Raw genomic sequence first — 25013 nt, 5'->3', positions numbered from 1 at the left:
AAGAGAAAAGGTTCGAGTAGTTATATATATATATATTATTATATATTTATATATATATTTGATTTTAATTACATTTTTTTGTAACAATGGACAATAAACTAATAATTAACCTCATCAAATCCTCCTGCTCTGTAATCACGTGCGGGCTCCGGGCTGCGGGGTCACGTGATGTGCTGCCTTCACAGTCGTCGAGCCTCTGACGGAGGAGCCCAGTGACGGTGAGCCTCTACTCCGGCAGGTAGGTTCATTTAAACGCTCCTTCTCTTCGGCGCGTTCAGACTAATAAAGACAGACAAAATGTGTTCCTTAATTAGCATTAATGTCACTCTTCACGGCGACTGCGGAGCCCTTGAAGTGTCATTTAGCGGCTTGTTTGTAACTCGCGTGTCCTGTTTGATATTGACTATGAAGTATTATGATATTTGCTATTGACGCTGAGTAACAGCTATTTTTTGCACCTTATCAACAGTATAGAACATATAAATGGAGCATTTGCTACGTTACTGCTATTGTAATTATATATTACCACCCAAGATACCTCTTTATAACATTGAAACCTTTTCGTGTGTCCCTGAACGCCTCGTATTTTGTAAATTCGTAAATGACGTTACACAACTAAAGATTTTCTGACTAAAATTAGAAAGGTTTTCATTACATATACTCTACAAGTGGATATGAACCCCTTTGTGTAGATTTCGACGGTGTCACGAACGTATTTTATCATATATGCACCATACCATCAAACATGTCATATTTTAAGATATTGTGACTGTGCTGATACTAGGCAGGTTTTTAGAATAATAATAGTGTTGAATCTTATGTTTTATCTTATTGTATCTTCAACAAATGTAGGTATTGGAGTGTCTGTTAGATAAAAGAAAGTCATTTGAAGACATCCCACTGAGATATTAATTTAAAAAAAAAACTAAAACATTCAAATAAATCTGGGTTGATGATGCTAGGATGCACTCCTGTGAGCTGAGTGAAAACATAGCGGCATTTAATGTGCAAACTGAAACTTGTGGTTCACGCTGACGCAGAATCACGTTGGACACTTGGACGTAGTGAGCAGGAGAAACGTGCCGAGACAGGGAAAGCTATAGCTTTGTACTAATCTTGTAAACAGGATTAACACCTCTTAAAGTCCTGTCATCCCACAGACAGAGAGAGAGCGAGAGTGTTGGGGATGAGTAACTGGCTGTGCTGGATTTGTATCATGGGGTCATTTTGTAATGTGGTCCATAAAGGGTCTTAAAAACAAAGCTTTTAATTAGGTTGTGTGAGGATGAAACCCAGTAATGATCAGACAGGAAACCGGAGAAACAAAACCTTATAGTGATAGCTCAAGTTCCTTTTCACCAATTTATGAATTTATGAAAGTGGTCTTTGCTCGTTTTTGTGAATAAAACCTCTCCCTCTCCCTAAACCTCTCTAAACCCTCTCACTCTTTGTTTAACAAATTGAACACATTAGCATAGACACTTTTAAAACCAAATAGTTTATTAGCAAGTCAAAATATATCAACATATAATTCAAAACCCAGAACTTGAAATTGTATAAATTTAAGCTTAATTTTTTCTGGGCATTTTGTGTTCGAATCAGATATGATACATGTAAGAATATACAATGCATGTCCAAACCAGGTATACTACCAGTCAGAAGTTTGGAGACACCTTCTCACTGAATTGAATGAGAAGGTGTCTCCTAACTTCTGACTGTATTGTATGTCCCAGAGCGAGCACAAATACTTAACATTTGCCTGTGCAGCGTTGCCGAGCACTGTTCAAATACTTAATTATAACCTTAATTACATGTGCACACATGCAGGTTAAATTTTTTCTTCTGGAAACATGAAACATTTAGAGGTCATATGCAAACCCAAGTATTCCCACAACTTACTTCCTGGTCAGTGAGAGACTGCAGCATCATGCTGTTAGCATTTAGAACGTGTTGCTCCAGCTGGTGGGTATGTCACGCTCGAATCTGTTTATTTTCTGGTTGAGCTTCACCTGAGTGTTTTCCTGGTGGCAGTGGACTGATATGTTGTTTAGGCTATTTTACATGCAACTGCCACCACATCAGCAACACTTCCCTTTTGCCAAAATAAAATCCTTGCTAACAATCAGCTAACTTGTCTGTAGCTGAATAATTCTTTTTGGGTTTCTGTATTGTTGTATTAATCCTTGAAGTTGACCTGTTAGTAATCAGGGCGTGTTCTCATTTTCTTCTTGATATATCCGTTTTTAACACACTTTGTCGCGCTATGCAGTGCAGACCATGTAGCGAGTCCGTAGTCGACAAAGGGAGACGCGCTTGTGCAGAGTTGCCATCGCATCCCGATGACTCTCATCTGGACACTTCTGCTTTGTTCATTAAACGAGGCATTGCACTTTCACAGGCTACAATGCGCCGTGGTTCACTGAGGGTAAATCCACAGCCTATTAAAGCTACACTGCGTCCGGAGTAGCACTGCTATCAGCTTGTGTAATACACAGCCACAAAATTACCATTAATAACCATGGCGGCCTTATCACCAATAAATAACCAAATACCATCCAGTCATTGGATGGACGGTCATTGTTTCCAGTGGACGACTCTGATTTTTATACCTTACAAGTCAAATATAGTTTAGTTCCTGCTGTTAATGCTCTGACGTGTGTTGATCAGTGTCAGTTTTCACATTTTATTGACAAAGTGATTCAACTCTTGTTCAGAAAAATAACCGACAAGTTTAACCGTCCCCTCGAGCTGTTCTGACATGTTCATAAAGACGTTTGGTGGTGACGCTAATATGGATTATGTAAGCGTTTTAGGGCTAAGGCTTGGGGTAATTTTCCCTCAGACTGCTGGTAGAAGGGTCACAGGAGCTGTGGTGCATGGCACAGACCAGGAGCAGAGGGGGGAGAGATGGCCGTAGTTGAGCTCAATGCTGTCTGTGTAACATGGAGCTATTAGGGAAGATACCGGCAGAGCTGCAGGACCAAAAGTCGCCCTGGACTCTGGTGAGTTGAGGTGATGTTAGCCGTTTTCCTTCATAGTGCTGATTAATTATAACAAAACGCGTGATCCCTCTTTTTGGTTTGGAGACTGAATGGTTTCAAAGTCCGTTCAGCTAGAATGTGGTTCTGATTTAATCGGTATAAACTGTATAAACAGCTGCCGAAAACAAATCTGTAATACAGGTCTGCCGTGCCATTGCTCGGGCCACACAAACACGGAACATTTGGACATGCTTCAAAGAGCATATCTGAAATATTTTGAGCTTACATCGAAAACTGTGTTTTGGTCAACTGCAGTAACCAGAGGTTCTGAGAAAGGTGAGCTCACACAATGACGCTCACGCGATGAGACATAGTCTAAGGAGTGAACCTGCGTCTTGTTGTAGCAGATGAAGCCTTGGAAATGGATTTGAGTTCAGATACTGAGGCTTTGGTTTTGTGTGTTGTGTAGAAAACTAGGAAACACCCAACATGTGACATGAATGTGTAATGTGACACCAGGCAAACACAGTTCACCACTCTGATAAACATGACCACGATCAGGTTGAACCAGGTGAACATACAGTCACTGTTCATTCATTTCATGAGTCTCAAATAACACTTTTTTTTTAGTCATTTTATACTTTAAATATTGAATGGAAGAAATTTAGTCACAGACACTGGTCTAAACTGGATTACTAGACTGGAGTTTCAATTTTACATTGCAGATTTTACAGATTTTCCCTAAAAACTTTTAAAGTTCCTTTTTTTTTTTGAAACCGACATCTCTGATGTCACATAATATGTTGCAACTACCGACTAAGAGCCATTCACCCTGGCACACAGAAAAGAACTAAAAGAACGATCAGACCTTCCTACCCTTTCTGTCTTTCTCCTTGCAAAACTATACTTTGAATTGATGATGCGTTATTAGTGGCACAATTCAAAAGGGATCAAAAATGATTTGTCTGTTGACACTGACTCATTCGCATCTGGTCTCAGTGTATTTGTGATGTCCATATCAAACAAAACAAAACAAAAAAAAACATAACATAACCAAGTTACATAATTTTCTACAGTACAGTCCCATTGTGGTTCACTGGCACCTTCTCTATTGTCATTATACAAACAATATTCTACGACTACAGGTTTGGCTTCTTTCAGTGGAGAAATTCAATTCTCCAGAAATAATCAAAGCTAACATCTAATCCTGATCTGAAAAGAATGAAATAGTATATTTACCCTCCACGTTGTGAACAGACAACTGTAAGATCTCCCATGACTGTATGGGACGGCCTTGTCATTAGCACTCGGTAAAAAGCATTGACGTGTATGCTTCTAAAGAGCTGGAGCAGCAGGTTATATTGAACCAGATAGGCCTAAATTTGTCCCCATTGATCGTTTTTGTGTTCCTCCTTGAGGGGACACACTGTCCTCTCTGCTCTGCAGCTTTGTTGCTGCAGTCAAAGACCCAGATTAAGACTCGTTCAGGACTCTTTTGAGGAAAATGGGACAGACCCACTTTGGGCGTGCATTTCAGACTATTCTGAACAACAATAGCCTGGCCACAGGGACACTGTCCTAAAAAAAAAAAGTACAACATGATCAGGAGGTAAACTAGAACTGACATCAGTTTTGTTTCTAAACAGGTGGACACCATGAACTATGTGGGGCAGCTGGCGGGCCAGGTGCTGGTGACAGTAAAGGAGCTGTATAAAGGAATCAATCAGGCCACCTTGTCGGGCTGCATCGACGTGATTGTGGTCCGACAGCCTAATGGGACGTTCCAGTGCTCCCCGTTCCACGTGCGCTTCGGAAAACTGGGGGTGCTGCGCTCCAGGGAGAAAGTGGTGAGTGTAAAAAAAACTGCAGCTACACATTTGTGTCTGTGATAATACCGTCGATAATCTGCTCTGAATGTTGCATTTTTGAAGAAACTGGGCTGGACACTTAAAGAGACAGGTGCTAAAATGGCAAGAAGCCCCCTTTAAAGCATGTATATACAATAATGATTCACTCTTCCTGCAAAGGAACATTTTAAAAGATGCGACTGAACCAAACATTTCTTAACAGGGAGCTTCACAGCAGATTTCCTGTTTTTCTAACAGAGCCCTGCTTCTCTCCCTCAGCCTCATGTGCGTTAATATCCAATCCACGCTCTCCTTCCCACAAGAGGAGATTGCTCAGTCTCTCTATTTATAGGCTGAGGACTGGGATATAAAGACTAAAGCTCAGTTCAGCCTCTTGTTCTTAGGGAAGAGTCGTACTGGTTGTTGACATACAGATGAGCCAGACAGTGCAGGAAGTAGAGTGTGGTTGACACAAGTGTTGACGACAATGGTCCTGGAAGTCATGTGACTTACAGGCAAAGCATTTTCGTCACTGTAGATAAACCCAGCACTATTTCTCAGCCTCACATCAGACCGTGCTGAGTTTCAATACATAGTTTAATGAGTTCACTCACACTGTAAATTGTTGACCTCTTTAAAGAACCCAATTCCACTCGGCCAGTCAAGTTTGAGCCTGTTTGTTTCATTCATGCTCCGAAGCCGAGCCTGTTTTCTCTGCAGCACGTGCATATTGTGCTTTTCTGTTAAGCCCTATTAGTCCATGCGAGGCCTTTTGAGGAGAACACGGTGACCTGTGAACACAGTGAAGCATTGTGAACAATGTGTACAACTTTCCTACCTAACTCCACAGATTGATATAGAGATCAATGGAGAACCTGTGGAGCTACACATGAAGCTTGGAGACAACGGAGAGGCCTTTTTTGTCCAGGAGACAGAGCAGCACAATGTAAGATTTGCACATTTGATGATGAAAATAAAGATGATCGATGATCGACAAGTCTTAAATTGCGCCATTTACCAATTTGTCCCTCCAGGAGATTGTTCCCGCACATCTGGTGACCTCACCCATCCCCACGGAAGAAGCTTTGTTGAAAAGCAGGTCAACCGTGGAGCTCAGTCAACCCGTCAGTCCAGAAGATCCGACCTCTGGAAACCTCCAGCTTTGCTCCAACTCAGTTGGAAAGAAGAGGAAGAGGCGCAAGAGGAAGCACAAAGCAGAGCCGCGCAAGGAGGAACAGACGCAATCTGTAGGTGGGGAGCTGGAGCTGTGTGAGCTCAGTTCAGATGAGGAGCAAAATGCACACAATGGACGGTGAGTAGATTGTCCAATTTGAAACGTGTAGTTCATGGTAACTGCGGTGTTAAATGACCCGTTTGCTGTCATCAGAGCATGTCTGCTGTCCACGACGAAGGACAGCAAGGACCACAGGCAGCATTCCCCTCTTGTTAGCCTTGAATGGGACAGCTACCCTTTCTCTGATGGAGACTGGTCGCCCTGCACTACGTACGACCCTTTCCAGGCTGTCAATTCAAATATTTACATAGTTCATACAAGCAGACAGAGCTGACTCAGTGGAAACGTGTCTTTTTTGCTTTCATCAGGGAGCTGTCCGAGCCCATGTCGCCCAAGAGCGACTCGGAGCTGATGGTGAAGCCGACAGAGAGCATGCTCAGAGCCGACTCACACATGCAGTGGACGTGGGGGGAGTTTCCAGAATCCACCAGGGTATGGCACATAAAATTATACATGTGATATTTAGAACGTCAGTGTAGTTTGCATACTTTATGATATAAAGACTTCAGAGACTCGAAGTTATATATCTGTATTTTCAGGTCAACAGGAAGGACAAATCAGAGCCACAGCCGTTGACCATCACTCCCTCAGAGAACACACATTTCAGGGTTATTCTGAGCTCGGAAGCCATGGAGGACGAGTCAAGAGGAGAACAGATGCCCACAGATCCTGTTTGCAGTATTGTAAAACCAGAACCTCGCACCATCAAACCCGATCAGTGCAGCTGCAAACCGCAGCCCCCCGAAGCTACGTGTCACGATACAAGCGTAGCTGAGCCCAAGGCGGACCTTTCAGATTTAATGTCTGGGAGCTTTGCTTCTGAGCCATGTCCCAGCAACTCTGACCTCAGCGCAAAAAACACACGCAAGGCCAGGTGGACGTCCTCACCGCCCAGTCGCAGGGACAGCGGCTCTGCTGCCAGAAGAGGTAGCACCGAGGCTGGAGACTCCACAGCTGTTTGTCCTGATACAAGGACCTCCAAAGTCACCGACTCACCCAAAGAGAGGAGGGGTAACTTCCTTTTTTACCTTAACCTGAAAGCATCTGTTGGTAGGACGTGTTTTAGACTGAAGGAACTGTCAGCATAAGTGACTAAAGATATTTAGTTGTTTGTTTCTGCAGAAGTTGGTGTGGTGACTGTGTGAAAATGATTGGGATGGGTAAGGGCGGTTAAATTGCTCGTGCAACTTTAGTGCAGAGCGAGGTCCTAGAAGAAATAGACTGATTTAAAGGGAGGTTTTTCGTTTAAATCCGTCTATTTTTCTTGAAAAGCAAAAGAAAACCCAAATATGTTTGCTCTATTTCTGAGCTGCCAGTTTCATACATAGCTACCCCCATGTAAGATTAAATGCTTTAGAATAAGGATACTTCTTCTTAAAAAGAAATGAGGATAATATTTTAAGTGTTCTTCTTCTCCATCTGGTTAGGCATAGTGTATGACCTTGCTCCAGATTTGTGCCTGTGAAGAACTACAACCAGCCTCAATGTAAATGATGTTAACAGGAAGGATGTGGTTTCCTTTCAGGCCTGAGAAAAAGCGTCTGGGGTGTCTCCGCATTCACATGCAGAAATGAAAATGAAGAAGAAGCGTACAAAAACAAACACGGCACAGACAGCAGTTATTTAAATAGACGTCTTCTGTTTTACTTTCACTGAAGGTGTGAGGAAGAGGAGTCAACACCAGGGACCTGAAGATATTTACCTGGAAGACTTGAATGTACTTGAACCTGATGTCGCTGCTCGCTACTTCCCAAAAAGGTACAAACGTGAGAATCCTTTCAGAGTAAAAGTCCTGTTTCTTCAGTTTGGATTACGTAATAATGTAGATGACAAAAAATTACTTCATAGCCTACAACCCTACCTATAAATGGAGCCTCTAAAATAGTGAAAATAACAGAAACAACTGTGCAAATCAAGTAAATATCCCTCTTAAAAATTAGTGATGTTCAATACCACCAATTTCCTTTAAAATCCGATACTGAGTAAAATTCAGTAATTCAATATTTCAAATTTCAAAATTCATAAAAACCCCTATTAGCCGAGCTAATAGAATAAAAGAAAAGCCAAACAGAGGACACGATATTTCGATCTGAGAATTGATTTTAGAGCTTGAAGACCTGGTATCTGACGTATCAATATTTCAGTATCGATCCTCACATCACTATTAAAAATCATCGTGATTCCAGCGTCTGAAACTAAACGGTCTGTGTGTGTGTGTTTCAGTGAGTCTGAGCAGGTTCCTAAACACTGGGTGGAGACGGGACGGCGCTCCGGGTCCCAGTCGCCTCAGTCAGTGGGCAGCGCTGCAGCAGACAGCGGCACCGAGTGTCTGTCCGACTCTGCTGGTGACCTGCCAGACGTCACACTGTCGCTGTGTGGGGGCGTTGGTGAGAACTCGGAGATCTCTAAAGGTAATTAATTATCTCTGTTATCAGCTATATTATTAATTGGAGAAGCAACAAATGTTGCTTCAGTATTCCTCTTCAAATTCCAGTGGGTGCATTTTTCCTTCTATAAACAAAGAGACGAAGGTTATGTTGCTCATTAGGAATGGGACATTGCGCGATAAATGTGATAAACACAACCTGATGATGTAGACGTGTGGGACGTACTCCACGTCTTCGTAGCCGCACACATAATGGCTAAGGAAAGCAACACAACAAATTTATTGTTTATTACCACCTGAAGTACAACCACAAGCCGGAGTACGACGTGAGTCAGCAAATGCGTCAGGAGAAAGCAGCCGCATCCTCTGGGAAATTAGGGTTACCAGGCGTCCCTGATTTCCGGGGACAGTCCCCAATTTGGATGACCTGTCCTCCGGGTAAAGCCGTCCCCGAAAATGTCCCAGATTTTAAGCATTTTATGAATGAGAAAAAAGAAAAAAATGTTGTTAGGTACGGACGTGCTGCTATTGACATTATAGACATAGCTGTTTAAATATGAATAAATATGTCAAAATAAATGAAAACGTAATTGTCCCCATTTCTTCATTTCATCTCGACAACGTTAAATTAGTTTTTATCTTCTGCTCATTACAGAAATCAGGTCACCTTACGGTAAATTGACATTCAGTCGGTCCATTCTGTATAAGAAGCAAAGTAAGAGATGTAAAGATAGAACTGAAGGGATTTTGCATTTTACCTGAGACATGTTGCTGTTTTCACATTTCAGACTTGTCACAAGTCACTACAATTTTCTCCACAACTTAAACCTGTAGTTCAACAGCTTATTGGACTATAACTGGTCAGTATCATCTTAGAGCTCTCAGGACAGATTGAGTCAAAAACATGGATTAGAATTAGAATATTTTTACTGTGAATTTTATTATTATCGCCAGAAATTTATTGTGATACCTTTTTTAGCCCATATCACATGTCCCTATTGTTCATGCTTATTGCCAATGGTTGTTTTGTGTTATGGAGGTGGGAATACACCTTTATATTGCAGAATTTCAGTGGTGACAAGCAAAGTGCATTATATTTTTAACTCACATTTCCCTGCACCGCCCTTTTTATTTGTTATCAGTAGAGGTTGTCGACTTAATTTACAGTCAAGTTTTTGTGTTTGTTTTCCTCCAGAAAAATTCCTGGAGCACATCATCACATACAACGAGTTTGCAGAGAATCCAGCAATTATCGACAACCCCAATCTGGTGGTCAAAATTGCCAACAGGTGCAGCCACTCATCACAACTGTACCGATGTAAGATGTAACAATATGTGCATCCAAGTTAAAGAAACTTCTTTTTCTTCCAGGTATTACAACTGGACACTGGCAGCACCGTTGATACTCTGTATGCAAGCTTTCCAGAAGAACCTGCCTAAGGTAACCTCTTGTCTGAACAGAGGACAGAGTGAGCAGCGTATACTTATACTGTACATAAATTGAGCCTACTGTATAAATACACCACTGTGTTATTTGAATGTCAGGCTACAGAAGAAGCCTGGGTGAAGGAGAGAATGCCAAAAAAGTCTGGACGCTGGTGGTTCTGGAGAAAGAGCAGCACGAAGCAGGTTGTGACTCTAAACAATTAATAACTTCCATCTCTAAAGTATAGCGGAAGCCCCGGGGACTCCGAGTACAGTTTGAGTAACTTTGCATTGTAAATGAGTCTAGAGAGATGAGGAACAGGTTTCATAAAGTCATCAGTAAACATTACGTGACTGTTTTGCATCACACTCTCTTATGAAACACACTTTCTCTCGAGTCGTTTAATCTGCTCCAGTTTTTTTATTTCGAGATACTTTGCCAGGTCTCACATGGCTAACAAATGTTTCTTCCCCTTTTAAGCTGTCATCAGAGACCAAGTTGGAGAGACAGGAGTCTCTGACCAGAGAGAGCCCTGCCCTCCACCAGGCCCCAGAAACACAGTGAGTCAGCAGCAACGCTTTGGTTTCCTCACAACACTACAGTCGCACACCAACGCAAGCAGTGTTGGGTAAACATGTCTCCCGCAGGGCGGATCAGCATGTTAGTCACTGAGCTGTGCTCTCATCTTGCGGATTATGAATTTTAGTAAAACAATCCAAAAAAGCATTAAATATTATTTAAACCAGAAGATTCTAGTTTTAATTGTTAGACGTTTAAGTGCAAATTAAAGCATCATAAACAAACATCTTTCAGATAAGTAGCTCTGCTGCCCTCTTGTGATCTTAAATGACTCTGCATGCTTAACCCTTGACAGTTTGCAGACTTTTCTTTCAGACTATATATATATATACCATATATATTCTCTGTCCTACAGGCAGAAAGCTGCAGAGTGGTCCAGCGATGATGAAACTAAAGAGCTGAACTCTGCTGCACCTGCTCTGACACCCACTGAGCGCGTGCAGACGGACGGCCCAGCACCGACCCCGTGCTTCTCGTACAAGAAATCCCTCCGCCTGTCGTCTGACCAGATCGTAAGACCACCGGGGGGTTCATGTCACATAGCTGTGGGGTTAATTGAACAGAACTCATCATCCGTCTTTCTAAACCTACGGGACGGCTGTAAGGAATTAAAGGCCAGACTAAATTATGTGTCCAGGCCACTCTTGCTTCTTCAAAAGAAAAAGAAAAAAAGGTTCAGTGAACAAATTTAAAATACTAATTTTCAACTATTTCTTTGCATTTGTCCCAGGTTATAAAGTACTCTGTGAGTTTTCAGAGTGTTTTTGCCATGAAATTCCCTCACTATTTTGCAATGTTGAGTACAATTAATCCTCAATCCTCTAGCGGGCTCTATATTATGTCAGGGTGACTGAGGTCTACATGTTGATCAAAGCGCTGTCTAATTTCTGACACTGTGACCACATCCCTATAATATTAGCTTAAATTAACTCCAGCCGTCTCGTGTCTGGCACAGGCCAGCCTGAAGCTGAGAGAGGGGCCAAACGCCGTCACCTTCAGCATCACCACTCAGTACCAGGGAACGTGCCGCTGCGAGGGCACCATCTACCTGTGGAACTGGGACGACAAGGTCATCATCTCTGACATCGATGGCACCATCACCAAGTACGGAAAATATTCACACCTCTTCTTTATACTTGGTTTGACGGTGTAAATGAACATAATAGGGCTAAACTGTTCTTTACACAATGTTCCCTTCAGAACGATACTTAGGGAGTGTGACCTGAAACGTTTTGGCAGTACATCCCTTACATGATCAGTTTTAGCATGGTAGCAAGGTTAGCGATGAAAGTAGAGCAGAGCAGAGCAGAGTTCATTCCTCTTTTACTTCACACCACACACACATTTCACTTGGTCTTCTCTGCTCAAACTATGAGTGTTCAGTTCAGTTTGGAGTTTAGATTGACTGGAGCTAAGCATGGCTTTGTCCTAGATGTAAAAAAAAAAAAGAGAAGTTAATTCAGAATATGCTTATTTATGGAGCTTTATACTGGTGAGATGATTAAATTTAGCCTGGCATTGGTGTACTCAGTTATTATCGGAGCCATTTGGATTTCATTGTGGACCGTGTTTCAACTGATGCAGAGGAAAAGAATACGTGCATTCAGTTGGATGGATAGTCCAATCGATACAACCAATCGCAGCAACAAATTATGTGACAAATACCTTCATCTAACTTTAAAGTTATTTAGTTCCTTTTACACAGTAGCTTGATGGGGGAACTCTGGTCTGGCTTCCAGGCTTGTACAGATATGATACTTACACTGAGTAACTGCTTATATTGGTGTCATTATTTAGATTTTCTTTATGGCAACATACAGCATAGGGCGCTGTTTGATTTCTGATTAGAAGAATCTACTAACAGACACATCGTCATCTCTCCTATTTTCTCCACAGGTCAGACGTGTTTGGTCAGATTCTGCCTCAGCTTGGTAAAGACTGGACTCACCAGGGCATCGCGAAGCTTTATCACTCAGTTCACGAGTAAGACACGATAATCTCATTCTGTTTGTCCTTTAAATACAAACAGTGAGCGAGTTAGAGTTAACCGGTGATTGTCTCAACCCCCGCAGGAACGGTTACAAGTTCCTGTACTGTTCAGCCCGAGCCATCGGCATGGCCGACATGACCCGAGGTTATCTGCACTGGGTGAACGACAGAGGGACTCTGCTGCCTCAGGGGCCGCTCATGCTCTCCCCGAGCAGCCTCTTCTCAGCCTTCCACCGGTAAGAAACCCTCTTCTTCTTTTTGCTTGATGAGACACAATAAACCTGAGATTCATTGGTGGATGTGAGTAATAGATGTTTATCAACCTCAAAGATTTGCAGCAGCATAGCACAAACAGAGACATCACAGTGGAAACGATAGTGATTTTAGGTTTTAGCTTAAAATAAAACGTTATTTCAACAGTGGTCACACTTTAAAGTCGATGTGGACTTTTAAAAGCCATTTTTAAAGTTATACATTACCTAACTTAAATCCTTTTCATTTTTATTAGAGAGATCATAGAAAAGAAGCCTGAGAAGTTCAAGATCGAATGCCTGACAGACATAAAGAACCTGTTTTACCCAAACACACAGCCCTTCTACGCCGCCTTCGGAAACAGAGAAAGTGTGAGTGAAACAGTTTTGAGTGTTTTCTTTCAGTATTTAATCACCGGATAAAGAAAGTGAAATGACTGTTTTCCCTAAACATCAGGACGTGTTTGCCTACAAGCAAGTGGGTGTTTCTATGTGCCGGATATTCACCGTGAACCCCAGAGGGGAGCTGATCCTGGAACAGGCCAAAGGCAATAAAACATCGTAAGTAGCGAACCCGTCTCTGGAGCCTTTGTTTCTCTTCCAGACGGAATCCTGATGTTTTGTTTCTGTCGCTGCTGGTTTTCGGCAGATACAGCCGGCTGAGCGAGCTGGTGGAGCACGTCTTTCCTTTGCGAAACACGCAGCACAGCGCCACCTTCAGCTGCCCGGAGTTCAGCTCCTTCTGTTACTGGAGACAACCGATCCCTGAGGTCTGCTTTGAGGAGCTGCTGTAACGTTTCCAAATGAAACCAACGTGGAGCAGCAGCTTCCGCCGTGATTACATGCACTGGTTTGTCTGAATCTTTGTCACTTTATGGATAATTTGATATCAACACGTTCTGCTGTGATGGAAAGTCTTGGGATATAGGGTATATATTATATACTGTATATATCTTTAGCCTAATAGCATAATCGCCCAAGTCATTTTTTGACTTACTGTTAAAATAGCATTAAAAATACCAATAAGCTTGCTAAAAAAAAATTCTTGTTTTCTGAAAACATTCAAATATGATTTAGGCAATAATGCTATTAGGCTAATGATATGCACAGATCAGCCACAACATTAAAACCACCCACCTTGGCCAAACCAGGCACCTGCACCCCATAGCAATGACACACACAAAAACAGAACAACTAAAAAAAGAAAAAGAAAGAAAACAGCACAAGGTGGTGTTGACCTGGCCTCCAAATTCTCTAGATCCCAAACTGATCAAGTCAACCCACAGGACCCAAAGACCCCCACTAACAATACTCTGTCTCCAGACACCAATATTAGCAAGGTGGTCATAATGTTATGCCTGATCTGTGTATGTATAGTCCATATTTTCGAAAGCACAACATGTCTTCATGGTGTATTGTTTAAGTTTAAGCCACACAGACTAGAGTTGAAGACTTGAGTGCGACACAGCTGCTGTCGTTGTGACCATTTTAACATTTTTGTAACAGTACACGTGGGCGGATGGTGCCTCAGAACTTATTCGGGCGGTGCAAGTTAGAAACAAAGAAAAAGACTGATTGTAGCGTTGTTTTGCTGCCTTAGAACAGCTGTGTAGCCGTCTCCTTCAGGCCTTATTCGCTCTGTAATGTTCATATTTAATGTATTTTGCTCCAAAGCTGAAGGACGTTGCACTAAGAAGAAATATGACATGATTGTTTTCACACTTAATAACTGCACAATCACTTTCTGAAAGGTAGATGCTGTTAAGTATTTTTTTTAAAGATGGAGTCGAATGTATTTTTGATGAAGTCTGAGTCCTTGCTGGCCAGGTCGTTGAGAATACTGCAGCACGTTCATGTCTTGCCTCTGGTTTTCGTTTGTATTCTTCTCATGCTCAGTAATAGCCGTTGGTAAAAAATTCTTTCTGTGAAAGTGTCGAACTCTTGTGTGACGAGATCACACTGTATTTCCACAGGTTTATGAAGTTAATGTTCACTTTTAAAACGAAGAACCTTTGCTGCTGCTCTTTTCTGTAGATTGTTGTGATCCAGTCTACATTAGGATGTAACTATGGAGGAGGTTTCGATAAATACAAACTGTCACTTTTAAAGGGTCAGAACTGTAGATCCGCTGAACACGTGGTTAGAATATTTAATGTCTGGATAGTATTGTAACGATATACAGGTAAAACAGATGCTTAAATAAAAAGATTGTATTTGAAAGAGTGGTTAAAACTTGTTTTGTACATTTTAGCACCAACAAAAAGATGTGTGTGTGTGTGTGTGTGTGTGTACTTGGAGAGAGTACTTTGTGAGGACCATCAGTGACATGAGGACGTTTGGGCCGGTCCTCATAAACCTTCAAATGGTTCTTTGAAGATTAAGATTTGAATTTAAGATTAAGGTTAGAATTATTTTTAGGTTAGGTTTAGACGCAGATGTGATGGTGCTGTCTACGCCGCTGTGAGAAAGTGTGTCCGCTTGTCCTCTAGAGGGCCACAGTGGGGGGCTGGAGCCTGTCATATACAAAAATTTGCTAAAAATTAGTCAACAACCTGTGAGACCTCCAGTCCTCTGTGACATGACCCTAAGGCTAAAGCTTCGTGAAGTCAGCTACCAGCGAACTGACAAGCTCGTGAAATGAATGAATGAAACAACATGTAAAAAAAGAAAAACATAAAAGTGCGGCTGGCTAATGTATCATTTGTAGCGATGCTGTCACTCTCAATACTTTGGTTCACACGCTGGAGTGTAGATTTCTGAGTGTGTGTGTGTGAATTCAGCTTTTCTTTGATAGAGTCGAGTAAAAAAAAAGGTAAAAAGATGGTGAATCACTCAGGAAAGGAATGCAATACTTTCTGTCCAACAGAGCCAAGTCAAAAACAAGTATAAAATAACTGCAAGGCAATCTATATATTAACACTTATATGATAGAAACATTTCTCTTTTTTGATGCTTTTCCTTACAATAAGTAGGTCGCTCTTCCCTCCTGACATCATAACATCCCCATGAGCCTTCAGGGGCTCATATTACACTCATGGCTTGTGAATGGCGTGTATTTTCTCTGGGTGTGGATGAGCTACCGTTTTGCCGGGCTGGGGTAAAGGAGCACGGCGCTGAAAGACGACAGGACCTCCGGAGAGGCCGAGATGGCGAGCTTTCCGGCGACCGCGACGAGTCCCGCTCTGTCCCCTCGCTTCAGGGAGAGAACCAGGCTCAGCGAGGCCGCACTGCCGCAGTTGCACTGATCTGGAGAGGGCGGCGCCGCGGCTCCAGGCAAGAAGCCGGCGGAGTCCAGCCTCTGGATGCTGCGATTGGACACGGACAGGACCGCCTCGATCTTCTCGCCGCGCTGGGCTGCCAGCACGGCGGTCACCAGGTAGCGGCCATCTGTGGGAGCTGTGAAGATACCTGGGAACGCAGGCGAATACACTGATTCTTACCGGAGACAGACGCTTCATGATCATTAATGGTCTCCTGAGGATTCATTCTACTGATTGATTTAATTTCTTGGTAACTCTTACAATCACTAGTTTCTATAATTTACAGCCAAAACAATATGATATTTTAGCATGTCTGTTGCTGTTGTACCGCACCTGTGCCAGGGTCATAATGTCCTCCATCATTGACCAGCACCTTGTCGAAGCGAATGATCCCAACCTCTCCATGGAACGGCGGAAGCGTTAGTCCGGCTGAGAACGACACCTTCTCACCTGAACAGACGACGGGAAGTGAGCACGCTTGCACAAACACGAGCGCAGAAGGAAGGGAAGGAAGGTGAGGAAAGAATAAAAACCTGACCTGACGCAGTGTCCGGCTTCTGTGGTGGAAGGATGTGGGGCACGTTCACATCTGTCACTAAAATGAAAATATTTTAGTTCCCTCTTAAAAGGCTCAGTTGCTATGAAACGCTTATAATGTATGAGGAATATTTACCTGGGATGAGAGGCGTGCTGGTCTTCAGGGAGTCCGAGGATTTGGGCGGGGAAGCTTCGAAGCAGAAGAAGATATAAGTAAAGCTGAAAAGCAGGCAGAGCAGAGTGGACGTACATGAGGCCGCATCTCACCTGGAGCCCCGGCGAAACCCTGAACGGGCAACGTGCTGCCATCAGTGCCCTTGGGCAACTCGGATGAGGTCATCCTGCCTGCCGGGGGGCCCGCCACTCCGGTCTCCATCACAGGCGGCTGCAGGAAGGGGGTGTCCAAGGGGCCAAACGACACCGCGGGGCTCTTGCGCGAAACCTGGGGAAGTGTGGCGTCCTCCACCGCAACCTGAGCACCTGAACGCAACACATACGGAGTGAGTGATGAGGCTGAGGCTGTAGGTCACACAGCGGGACAGATGTTTGGAGGTCAGACATGTCAAAAAAAAAAAAAACCCAAAACAGCTGGTTACATACCAGTCACAATCCTAGAAATTATGAGCAGAGCAAAAAAAATAACCACTCCCCCCACACTTCTCACTTCTTACACATGTGCTGTTCTTGCTAGAACAAGAGTCCGCTGACGTTTGTGAACACCTTCAAACTAGAAAGATTAATATCAGCACTAACGGTTGACACGAAGCGTATATGCTTGAACATATGAAGGACAGTCTAGCCCTAAATGTTTCTTTGCAAATTGGGATTCGCCGTCGCATGAATAACATTTTGTGTATTTGTTCTGAAGAATATTATAGTGTGAAATATTTGAATTATGGATGAAATGTAAAAACAACAATCATAATAAAATGACCTTAAATATTTTATCTCAATATAATGGGATATAATGTGCTTTGTGTCTAAAAACCCAACATTTGGGGAAGTTTATCTTGTTTTTTTTATTTTTTTTTTGCAATTTAAGTGCCATTAAAACCATGCTAGTTCCAGTCTAAAAATATGACAAACACCCCGTTGTTCAACTTGTCTTTCATTGTAATGAGATAAAGATGCGCATTCTGTGTCTGAAAACCCAACTTCTAGGGATCCCCCCCCCCCATCAAATAGTGATTGATGACTTTTTAAATTCTTAACATGCTTCAAAGACACCAACAAACCTCATAAGAAGAATTACGTGTCATTTTAATTATTTTGTTTTTTTCTGTTGGGATATCTACTTTTCCCACTTCTAAGCATTTGTCTTGATTTTTATGGCGGGACTACTGTTCGAGCCTCCTTAACACCGGTGAGTGATAACACGAGGCTGTTATTATGGACATAAACAGAGAAAATGACAGAGCACTGACACGTCTGCCATCATACGGCGCTCAGCCCTGAGTGGCCACATTCCTGAGAGCCGCAGTTATCAACTAATCATCCCTCCTGGCCGGGGGGGTGGTGCAGGGTGGGGGTTTGGGTGGTGCGGGGGGGTACAATTACAAAAAAATAGGCCCCAACTTTGTTGTTCAGAAAGGGAAACCAGCACATAAAAGGCATACCAGGAGCAGACCACGGCACGGCCACATGTTCAATCACCAGACGGCTCGTCCCCTCACCCCCGAGGAAAAGGGTCACTTAGCGTAAAACCCGGAGAAGCCGGGCCATTAACCGCAGCATGTGCGGAGAGACTGGCATGTAGCTGTAAAACAACACAGGGGGTAAGTCTGTGAACATGCACATGTGTGTTCACTGCCGCGTCTTTGTCCTGTTGCCCCCATGAAGGCAGAAGGTAGCGTTTGATGTGAGGGATTCAAACTCATTTCATACCCAGAGCCACATGAGCAAAAAGCAGGCGAACGTGGGACGCACGTCTCCTCGAGGGTTGAGCCTTTGTCCTGATCTGAGAGGTGAGCGGTAAACGAGTGCAGCTGGATCGGCTGTCGACCACAAGGCAGATTGAGAAATCCTCCCTTTGTTGCTACTCAGTAAAGTCGTCAGTTCCAGGACGCAACCGTCCCTTGTGTCACGAGAAATGCCACTTTCTACGTAGCACACCACATTTGTAATGACTGTAATTTGCTGACATTCGTGAGACCCCAAAGAGCACTGGGTTCCTTGGCGTGAGATGTTAGTTCCCGAAGAACCACTCGAGAGAGAGGGAGCGCAGGCAGAAAGGATGAACGGGACAAACGAACAGCTGCAGCTACAACTCCACACAAGCACCGTAGACGTTTTTAAAAGGTCTCGAGGGCTTTCTGACAGGTCCCGTCTTGTTTTAGGTTCACGGGGGGTTATCACGCTTGACCGCAGACCACTGTGTGTGTCCGCCTTATCTCTCGCAGGTTATTAACCCACAAGCCGAACCAATGAGCCTCTGCACAATCAGGGGATTTCTTATCTTAAAAGGTTTCCATAACAGAGCTCTTGCGTCGAGTACATCGAGGCCTCCTCAAAAGGTTGTGCGTTAACACGAGAAGCACGCACGGAACTGATGAAGTGGCACCTCAGAGTTTATGGCTCCTATATGTAAACACTTGAACGAAACTACTAAAAACATTTATATAATAAGAGAGCCCGGGGGGGGGTCACACGATGCACAGACCCAATGCCGACGCCAGTGTTTACCCACACGGCCACTCAAAACTGAGAGTTAAATGATGAGCTCTCTCGTAAAGTTATTCTCACAGAAACACAGTGTGTGACATGTCAAAGTATTTATTTATGGACGACATTCTGCGCTGAAATTTAACAGAAGATGGAGAGGGTGATTTTACCCAACTTTTCTGAAAACACAAAATTCTTTAAACAGAAAATATGACCGAGACGGAGCCACGATTTCAGCATTGCTGCCCACGTCGACTCTGGTTTTCTACATATTATTACTGAAGGAACTGAGATTTACTCCATGTTGGGGCAAACAGATGAAATGTGTTTATTTTGTCGAGATAGAAACCATTAGATTCAGTGTCTACATGATTATCAGATGCTTATTTTACTAGTGAACAGTTTATCAAATGTTTACACCACCACTCGTAATCCAGTTGAATATTATTTGTGATTGGTCCAGTTTATTCTGGCTGAATGAAGTATTTATAATCTAACTGTAAAATGTAACGTCCATGTCCACAGCAGCCACTGTTTGCAAAGTGGTCAAAAACGCCATTAAGGGCCTTTTAATGGTTGTGGAAACTGCTTGAATTAGATTAAAAATGTCCCACAACCTTCATCGATGGATAAAGTTTGGAGCGTTTTCACTGGTGAAAACTGAAATGCAGTCTAAGAAGTTAAGTATTTATAAGAAGCTTTGGATGAAAGTAACTTCACTGCTACAAAGTCAAAACTTCTAATGCTTGTTAGTCAGCTTGGAGGAAATGAGCTGTGATGTATTACTTCATGAAAACACGTCACCGGCTAGGAGTGTATATTTCTTTCATGGCTTGTCAACAAGGAACAATAAATCCATCCAAAAACATCAATGTTTTCATGCCTTGAAGCCAACTAAATTATTTACGAAATGACAATGCTCCAGCTCCTTCCCTCCGTTTCCCGACCCCCTCGCTGAAGGTTAACAACTGCTATGACATCATGGTAAGCACACTGACGAATGGCCTCTGGGACCCCGGCGTCGCTTTGAGAGCTGGCAGTGTTTATTTCTGCGGAAAAGGAACTCAACTGTGGACCCGGAGAAATGTGAGAGGAGCGCAGATGGGACTGGAGGAGAAGAGGCCGAAAGGCGCGTTCATCCAGTAGCACCTAATCTAAACACGCTGTTGGCTCTGGAATAAAGAGGGATGCCTGTGAGTGCATCCCTCGATAAGCAGCATTTTCCAGCCTCTCCAGATAAGCATAGAGGGGAGACGAGGCCAAGCCCCGAGTGGCCTCTAACTTCTCTGAGAGCGAGTGGAAATCTTGAATAACCGTGCTCCCGCTTGCAAAACTTCCCAATGACAAATTTTAAGAAATAGGGAGGAGTGACAACATTTCAGTTATTACACCCTGAGTGAGCAAACTGCCCAATCTGGAGCAAATTACACGTTTCTGCAAGCCCTTTGTTTTCACTTAACCAGACTTATTTTATTCTGGATTAGACTAAACGCTGCATCACCTGCCTCATAAACCAGTAACTCCAACTAGCTGGACGCGGAGGAAGAGCTGTGGCTTGTAAACATCAGGGGCGTTAGTCTAGTTCACATTTACAACTGTGCAAGTCAGTGAAGCCCAGCTGGGTCTCATAGGGGCCATTAATGAGGAGGCTAAGACGAGAATTATGCAACATATGCACCGAGATGAAAATTGTAACTCTCAGCATAAATAAAATCCACCTTCAGCCATGAACAAACAGCAGTAGATCCACAGGCTATTGAGCAAGAAGAAGGAAGATCGTACCACCCTGAGAATGCAGCAGACACAGGTACAGAGCTTAACACACACAAATGCCTCCAGAGGCAGAAACGAGCCTGGCGAGCGATCTTTATGCCAAGGCATTGCTCAACACAAGTGGGGTCTATTAAATGAAGCATGTGTCTTCAATCAGGCCAACCTGCTTTAACAGAGAGCACGGTTAAAGAGAAAATCCAACTTCCTCTCTCACACATGCGCTGAAAAACACTCCCAATGTTCGGCCTCTTTAATAATACAGTCAACCTGTGATAAATTAATGGGCTCCAGTCCAGACGATGATCTAAAAGGCCCGGAGCTATTACAGCTATTAGATCCCTACCTAAAGCTTCTACTATTTAACATTTTGTGGCCAATATTTTTAGCCTTTTAAAAACAAGAACAAGTGATGTAAAGTAAGATTACGTAGCTATGAAGAGTGACCTGTAGAGGAGGTTGGTGAAGATAAAAGTAAAAGATAGTTAGACACACCAGTGGCTAAAGTTGAACTAGTGGCTTGAGCATGGGTGTGTTTTATTGCTGTGGTTAGACCCTAATTAGAAATGTGGCTTTAAAACAACACATCTAAGTGACTGTTCACTCTTCAAGCCTTGGGTTACAGCACGGACAGCTTACCTTCGTTCCCAGGAGAGCTGTTCGTTAACACCTGGAGGTCCCTGGCGACATTTGAGATGTGGTTCTGGAGAGTCTGGCAGGTTCCCTTCAGTCCCCCTATATCTCGGCCATGAGCTCTAACCGTGCCGTTTAGCTGGCTCACACAAGTCCACAACGCAGTGACGTGCTTGTTCAGGCCCTCTTTGATCCTCTGGAGGCTGCCAGAGATGGGATCGAGCTTGCTGCACAAAGTCTCCACGTTAACAATGCGTCTGTCTATGTGGGCGACCTCCTGTCCCACGTCTTGTGTTTTTTCCCTGCAGCCGTCGGCCTCGGCTCTCACCTCCCGGCCCAGCTCGTCCAGCCGCTGCTTCAGCTCCTGATGCTGTTTTCTGTGGAGCTCCAAAAGGTCCTTGGCTTCCTGTTCAGCTCCTGTTTTAACTTGACCCCAGGTAGAGTTTACGCTCTTCAATGTCTCAGGCTGCCGCTGGGCTACATCTGAAAGCGAGTCCTCCAGTCTGCCAACACGTCCTTTAAGAAACTTTAACTCGTTGTGTACATTCTCAATGCCACTGCTGTTGCTGAGGAGTTGCCCCTCTGTGTCTTCATTACCACTTAGCTGGGCTTTTAGGTGAGTCTGTATAGCATCAATAGCAGCTTTGCAGCTCTGGACATCCTGCTGAAGGTTTTCAGCAACGGTGAAGTTAGCCTTGCACTCTTTTGGACACATCTGGTCCAAGCCATTGAGTCTACGCTCTAGAGTTTGAACAGAACCCTTCAGAGAGTTCACATCCCCCTGAAGGGAGTCTGGGTTCTCTGACAGACCACCAGACGGGAAGCTGCTGCTTGTGTTTACCAAAAGGGTAGCGAGTTTATCCTTCACAGAAACCAGCTTGCCTTCTAAGGTGTCCCTGAGGTCCTCGATAGCTTCTGTGTGTTCTTTCCTCAGCTTTTCCTCTACAGAGAGGCACTGTGCCACCACAGTCTTCTCTGATGAGTTGAAACGCATTTCAAGATTCTCCACACGAACCAGAACCGAGCTGGACTCACTGTCCGCTCTCCCCGGATCAGCCAGCTTGGTCTTCAGGTCCTCCATCTCACTGCGGAGGTCGCTCTCCTTTGAGTCCATGAGCTCGGCCAGGCTGAGATAGTTGGCTTCCTGTCCTTCACACTGTTCCTGAACTGACATGATTTTATAATCACAAGAGTTCTTCAAATCCGCAAATTTGATTTCCATGCCCTCCATCAGCTCCTCTCTCAGCGCGCTGAGCTTTTTGTCCACGTAGGTGCGCAGGTCCGCATCATTGGTTGGAGGAGGGGGAGAGGACGTGGACAGCGGGGGGTGGGCGGCCGCCATTAAGAGACGAATTTGTCCATCATGGAGGGTGACGAGACCCAGCACGTCTTCCAGGGTGTTACTCTTGGACTCCAGATCATCTGCGACCTGCTTAACCTTGCTCATGACCTCATCCATCTGCGACGTGTCCTGGACGAAGGAGAAGTCCTGCACTTGAACGGTCTGGGTTTCCACACCGCGTGCACTGACCGGCTGCTTGAGGTTATTCAACAGCGTAATCAGCATTTTACTGGCGTCCTCCTGGAAGTCAAGTCTAAGGTTGGAGGACATGTCCGTCATTCTTGCCTGCATGTCGAGGACCATCTGGGACAGTCGCTGCACCTCCTCTTCCAGGTGTTGTGGACTTTGAGAACCTGCGTGACCCTCTAGTGGCCTGTGACCTGCCTGACCTCCAAACTGTCTCTCCCCTCCCCATGTGTGGTGTCTCTGGCCTTCGGTCCGCTGTCCTGGAGCTACTTTGAGAAATAAAAGACTGTCAGACAAGATACATTTAACTTTTTTTTTTTTTTTTTGGAAGAAACTGCTTGATTTATTTAGCATTTTTACCTTTTGGGGCAGGAAAGTGTCCAGAGGGAGAGGGAGGATTGGGCAAACGTTCCACTTGGAGCAGCCTAAAGTCTTTCACCTCCCTGCAGTCGTGACCCTGGTAGCCCGGGCAGCACCTCCACTCCAGCTCGGTCACAGTCTTGTAGCCAATTTTGTACATGGGCCTGAAGTGTGTTCGATATCTAAGAGGGAAGAGGCAAACCAAGAATTCTCATATACAAATATTTATTCTGCTCATTAGATGCCAATTAAGATTAACCTCCTCAGCAATACAATGTAAACTTGGAATAACACAGCAGTAAAATCTGTTGACAGCAAAGACCTAAACACCAGCCACATTAGTTATCATTTAATCATGGAGTATGAAGCAGCTATGTATTTTCCACAACTTCGTCTCGTGGGGACTGTTGTCCTCATGATTAATGTCACCCAGTGTAATTCTTGCTCAATGACCACTGCAGCTAAACAGTCAGAGAAATGCAAGTCCCTGTTTGCCATTCATAAATTATGCCTTTTCATGGGATTAATCTCATTTTATTTGTCCTCATTAAGACACGAAACGCCAAAGTTTAATACCATATAAAACAGGGGGCACTGAGCACCGAGGACGACAGCAATCGCTGTAAACAGGTAAGACTATGCAAAAGTATTGCTTCACAGACAAAAAGCAAAGATGATTCGCCCTCCACCCAAAGTCCAAAGCGTTTGGGGACTTACATCACTTGTTGCGCACAGTTTGGCAGCTCCGGTGGACACGGTAGAACCTCCGGCTGCACGAAACTCTCCGAGCCTCCTACGACGGCACAGCTCACGTTCTTCTGCACGACGTAGGCGCACCAGTTTCTGCAGAAAACGACTCGTTAATCCCATCTCACCCTCTCATGCACAGCAGAAAGTTCGCGGTGCGTGTTCGCCGCCCGAGAGGCCGGATTACGCACAATTACGCACGGAAAACTAAACTTGCCAACACGTTAGAAATGGTCCACATCCAGTTTACTCACTTGTTCCTTTGTCGCGATTCGGCGCTGGGATACGTGTTGGGCTGGAAAGGTGAAGCGCCGACCAGAGGGATGGTTATTAAAAAGTGGATAAGTGGCAGCCCGCACTTCATGATTGAACTATTGCAAAATCCCGCCGTGGACTACAGTGAGCAGTGAGAATCACTGTTCTGGAGATCAGTCAAAGCACTGCTCCCGCTCTGTGGTGCGCTAATCTAAACGAGCTCCTTCCAGCGCCCTCGAAGTTTCGGTCTCGGGAACCTCTCCAGTACTGACAGATGCCTTTTTTCCGTTTCTCAGATCTCTCTCTCTCACACACACACAGACACACCCACTAACCAAAGTCTCGATCCAGCTGTTTTCATGAATATAAAAACAATGGGCCTACATAATCACTTCAGTTTGGATGTTTGTATTTGAGTTCGCAGTGATTGTCCCTGGCCTAAAATGTGCGTGAAGGTCTTTCTGTCCAGATCCATTAGTGTAAAGTTTTATATTAACCCGAGTGGAAAT

General features: G+C 44.0%; 2 protein-coding genes across 6 annotated transcripts; one reads left to right on the top strand and one right to left on the bottom strand.

Annotated features, from left to right (window-relative positions):
• Positions 1 to 171: 171 nt before the first annotated feature.
• LOC124995887 (phosphatidate phosphatase LPIN2-like) lies at positions 172 to 14973 on the top strand. 2 transcript variants are annotated; one of them, XM_047568629.1, is made up of 20 exons: positions 172 to 238; positions 4628 to 4828; positions 5679 to 5774; positions 5863 to 6140; positions 6216 to 6332; positions 6431 to 6554; positions 6662 to 7133; positions 7781 to 7880; positions 8346 to 8533; positions 9704 to 9797; positions 9880 to 9949; positions 10054 to 10137; positions 10415 to 10494; positions 10869 to 11025; positions 11469 to 11617; positions 12410 to 12496; positions 12586 to 12738; positions 13011 to 13125; positions 13211 to 13314; positions 13403 to 14973. In XM_047568629.1, exons 2-20 carry the CDS (start codon positions 4637 to 4639, stop codon positions 13545 to 13547), a joined length of 2805 nt encoding a protein of 934 aa, XP_047424585.1. In that variant the 5' UTR covers positions 172 to 238; positions 4628 to 4636; the 3' UTR covers positions 13548 to 14973. The 2 variants fall into 2 exon arrangements, with proteins under 2 accessions (XP_047424585.1, XP_047424584.1); XM_047568628.1 differs by lacking the exon at positions 172 to 238 and adding an exon at positions 2765 to 3002.
• Positions 14974 to 15105: 132 nt separating this feature from the next.
• On the bottom strand, positions 15106 to 24755 carry emilin2b (elastin microfibril interfacer 2b). 4 transcript variants are annotated; one of them, XM_047568623.1, is made up of 9 exons: positions 24504 to 24755; positions 24220 to 24345; positions 23503 to 23684; positions 21621 to 23411; positions 16818 to 17030; positions 16687 to 16740; positions 16552 to 16608; positions 16347 to 16463; positions 15106 to 16161 (listed from the first exon to the last, which is right to left on the bottom strand). In XM_047568623.1, the coding sequence occupies exons 1-9, from the start codon at positions 24611 to 24613 to the stop codon at positions 15830 to 15832; spliced, it is 2982 nt and encodes a 993-aa protein (XP_047424579.1). In that variant the 5' UTR covers positions 24614 to 24755; the 3' UTR covers positions 15106 to 15829. The 4 variants fall into 4 exon arrangements, with proteins under 4 accessions (XP_047424579.1, XP_047424581.1, XP_047424580.1 ...); XM_047568625.1 differs by having other exon boundaries at positions 16552 to 16602; XM_047568624.1 differs by having other exon boundaries at positions 21621 to 23408.
• Between the last annotated feature and the right edge of the window lie 258 nt (positions 24756 to 25013).

Source organism: Mugil cephalus, chromosome 18, assembly GCF_022458985.1.
Source record: "Mugil cephalus isolate CIBA_MC_2020 chromosome 18, CIBA_Mcephalus_1.1, whole genome shotgun sequence".
Lineage (NCBI taxonomy): Eukaryota > Metazoa > Chordata > Actinopteri > Mugiliformes > Mugilidae > Mugil > Mugil cephalus.
Note: the sequence above shows the minus strand (reverse complement) of the source record. Positions and strands in the feature narration are given on the sequence as shown.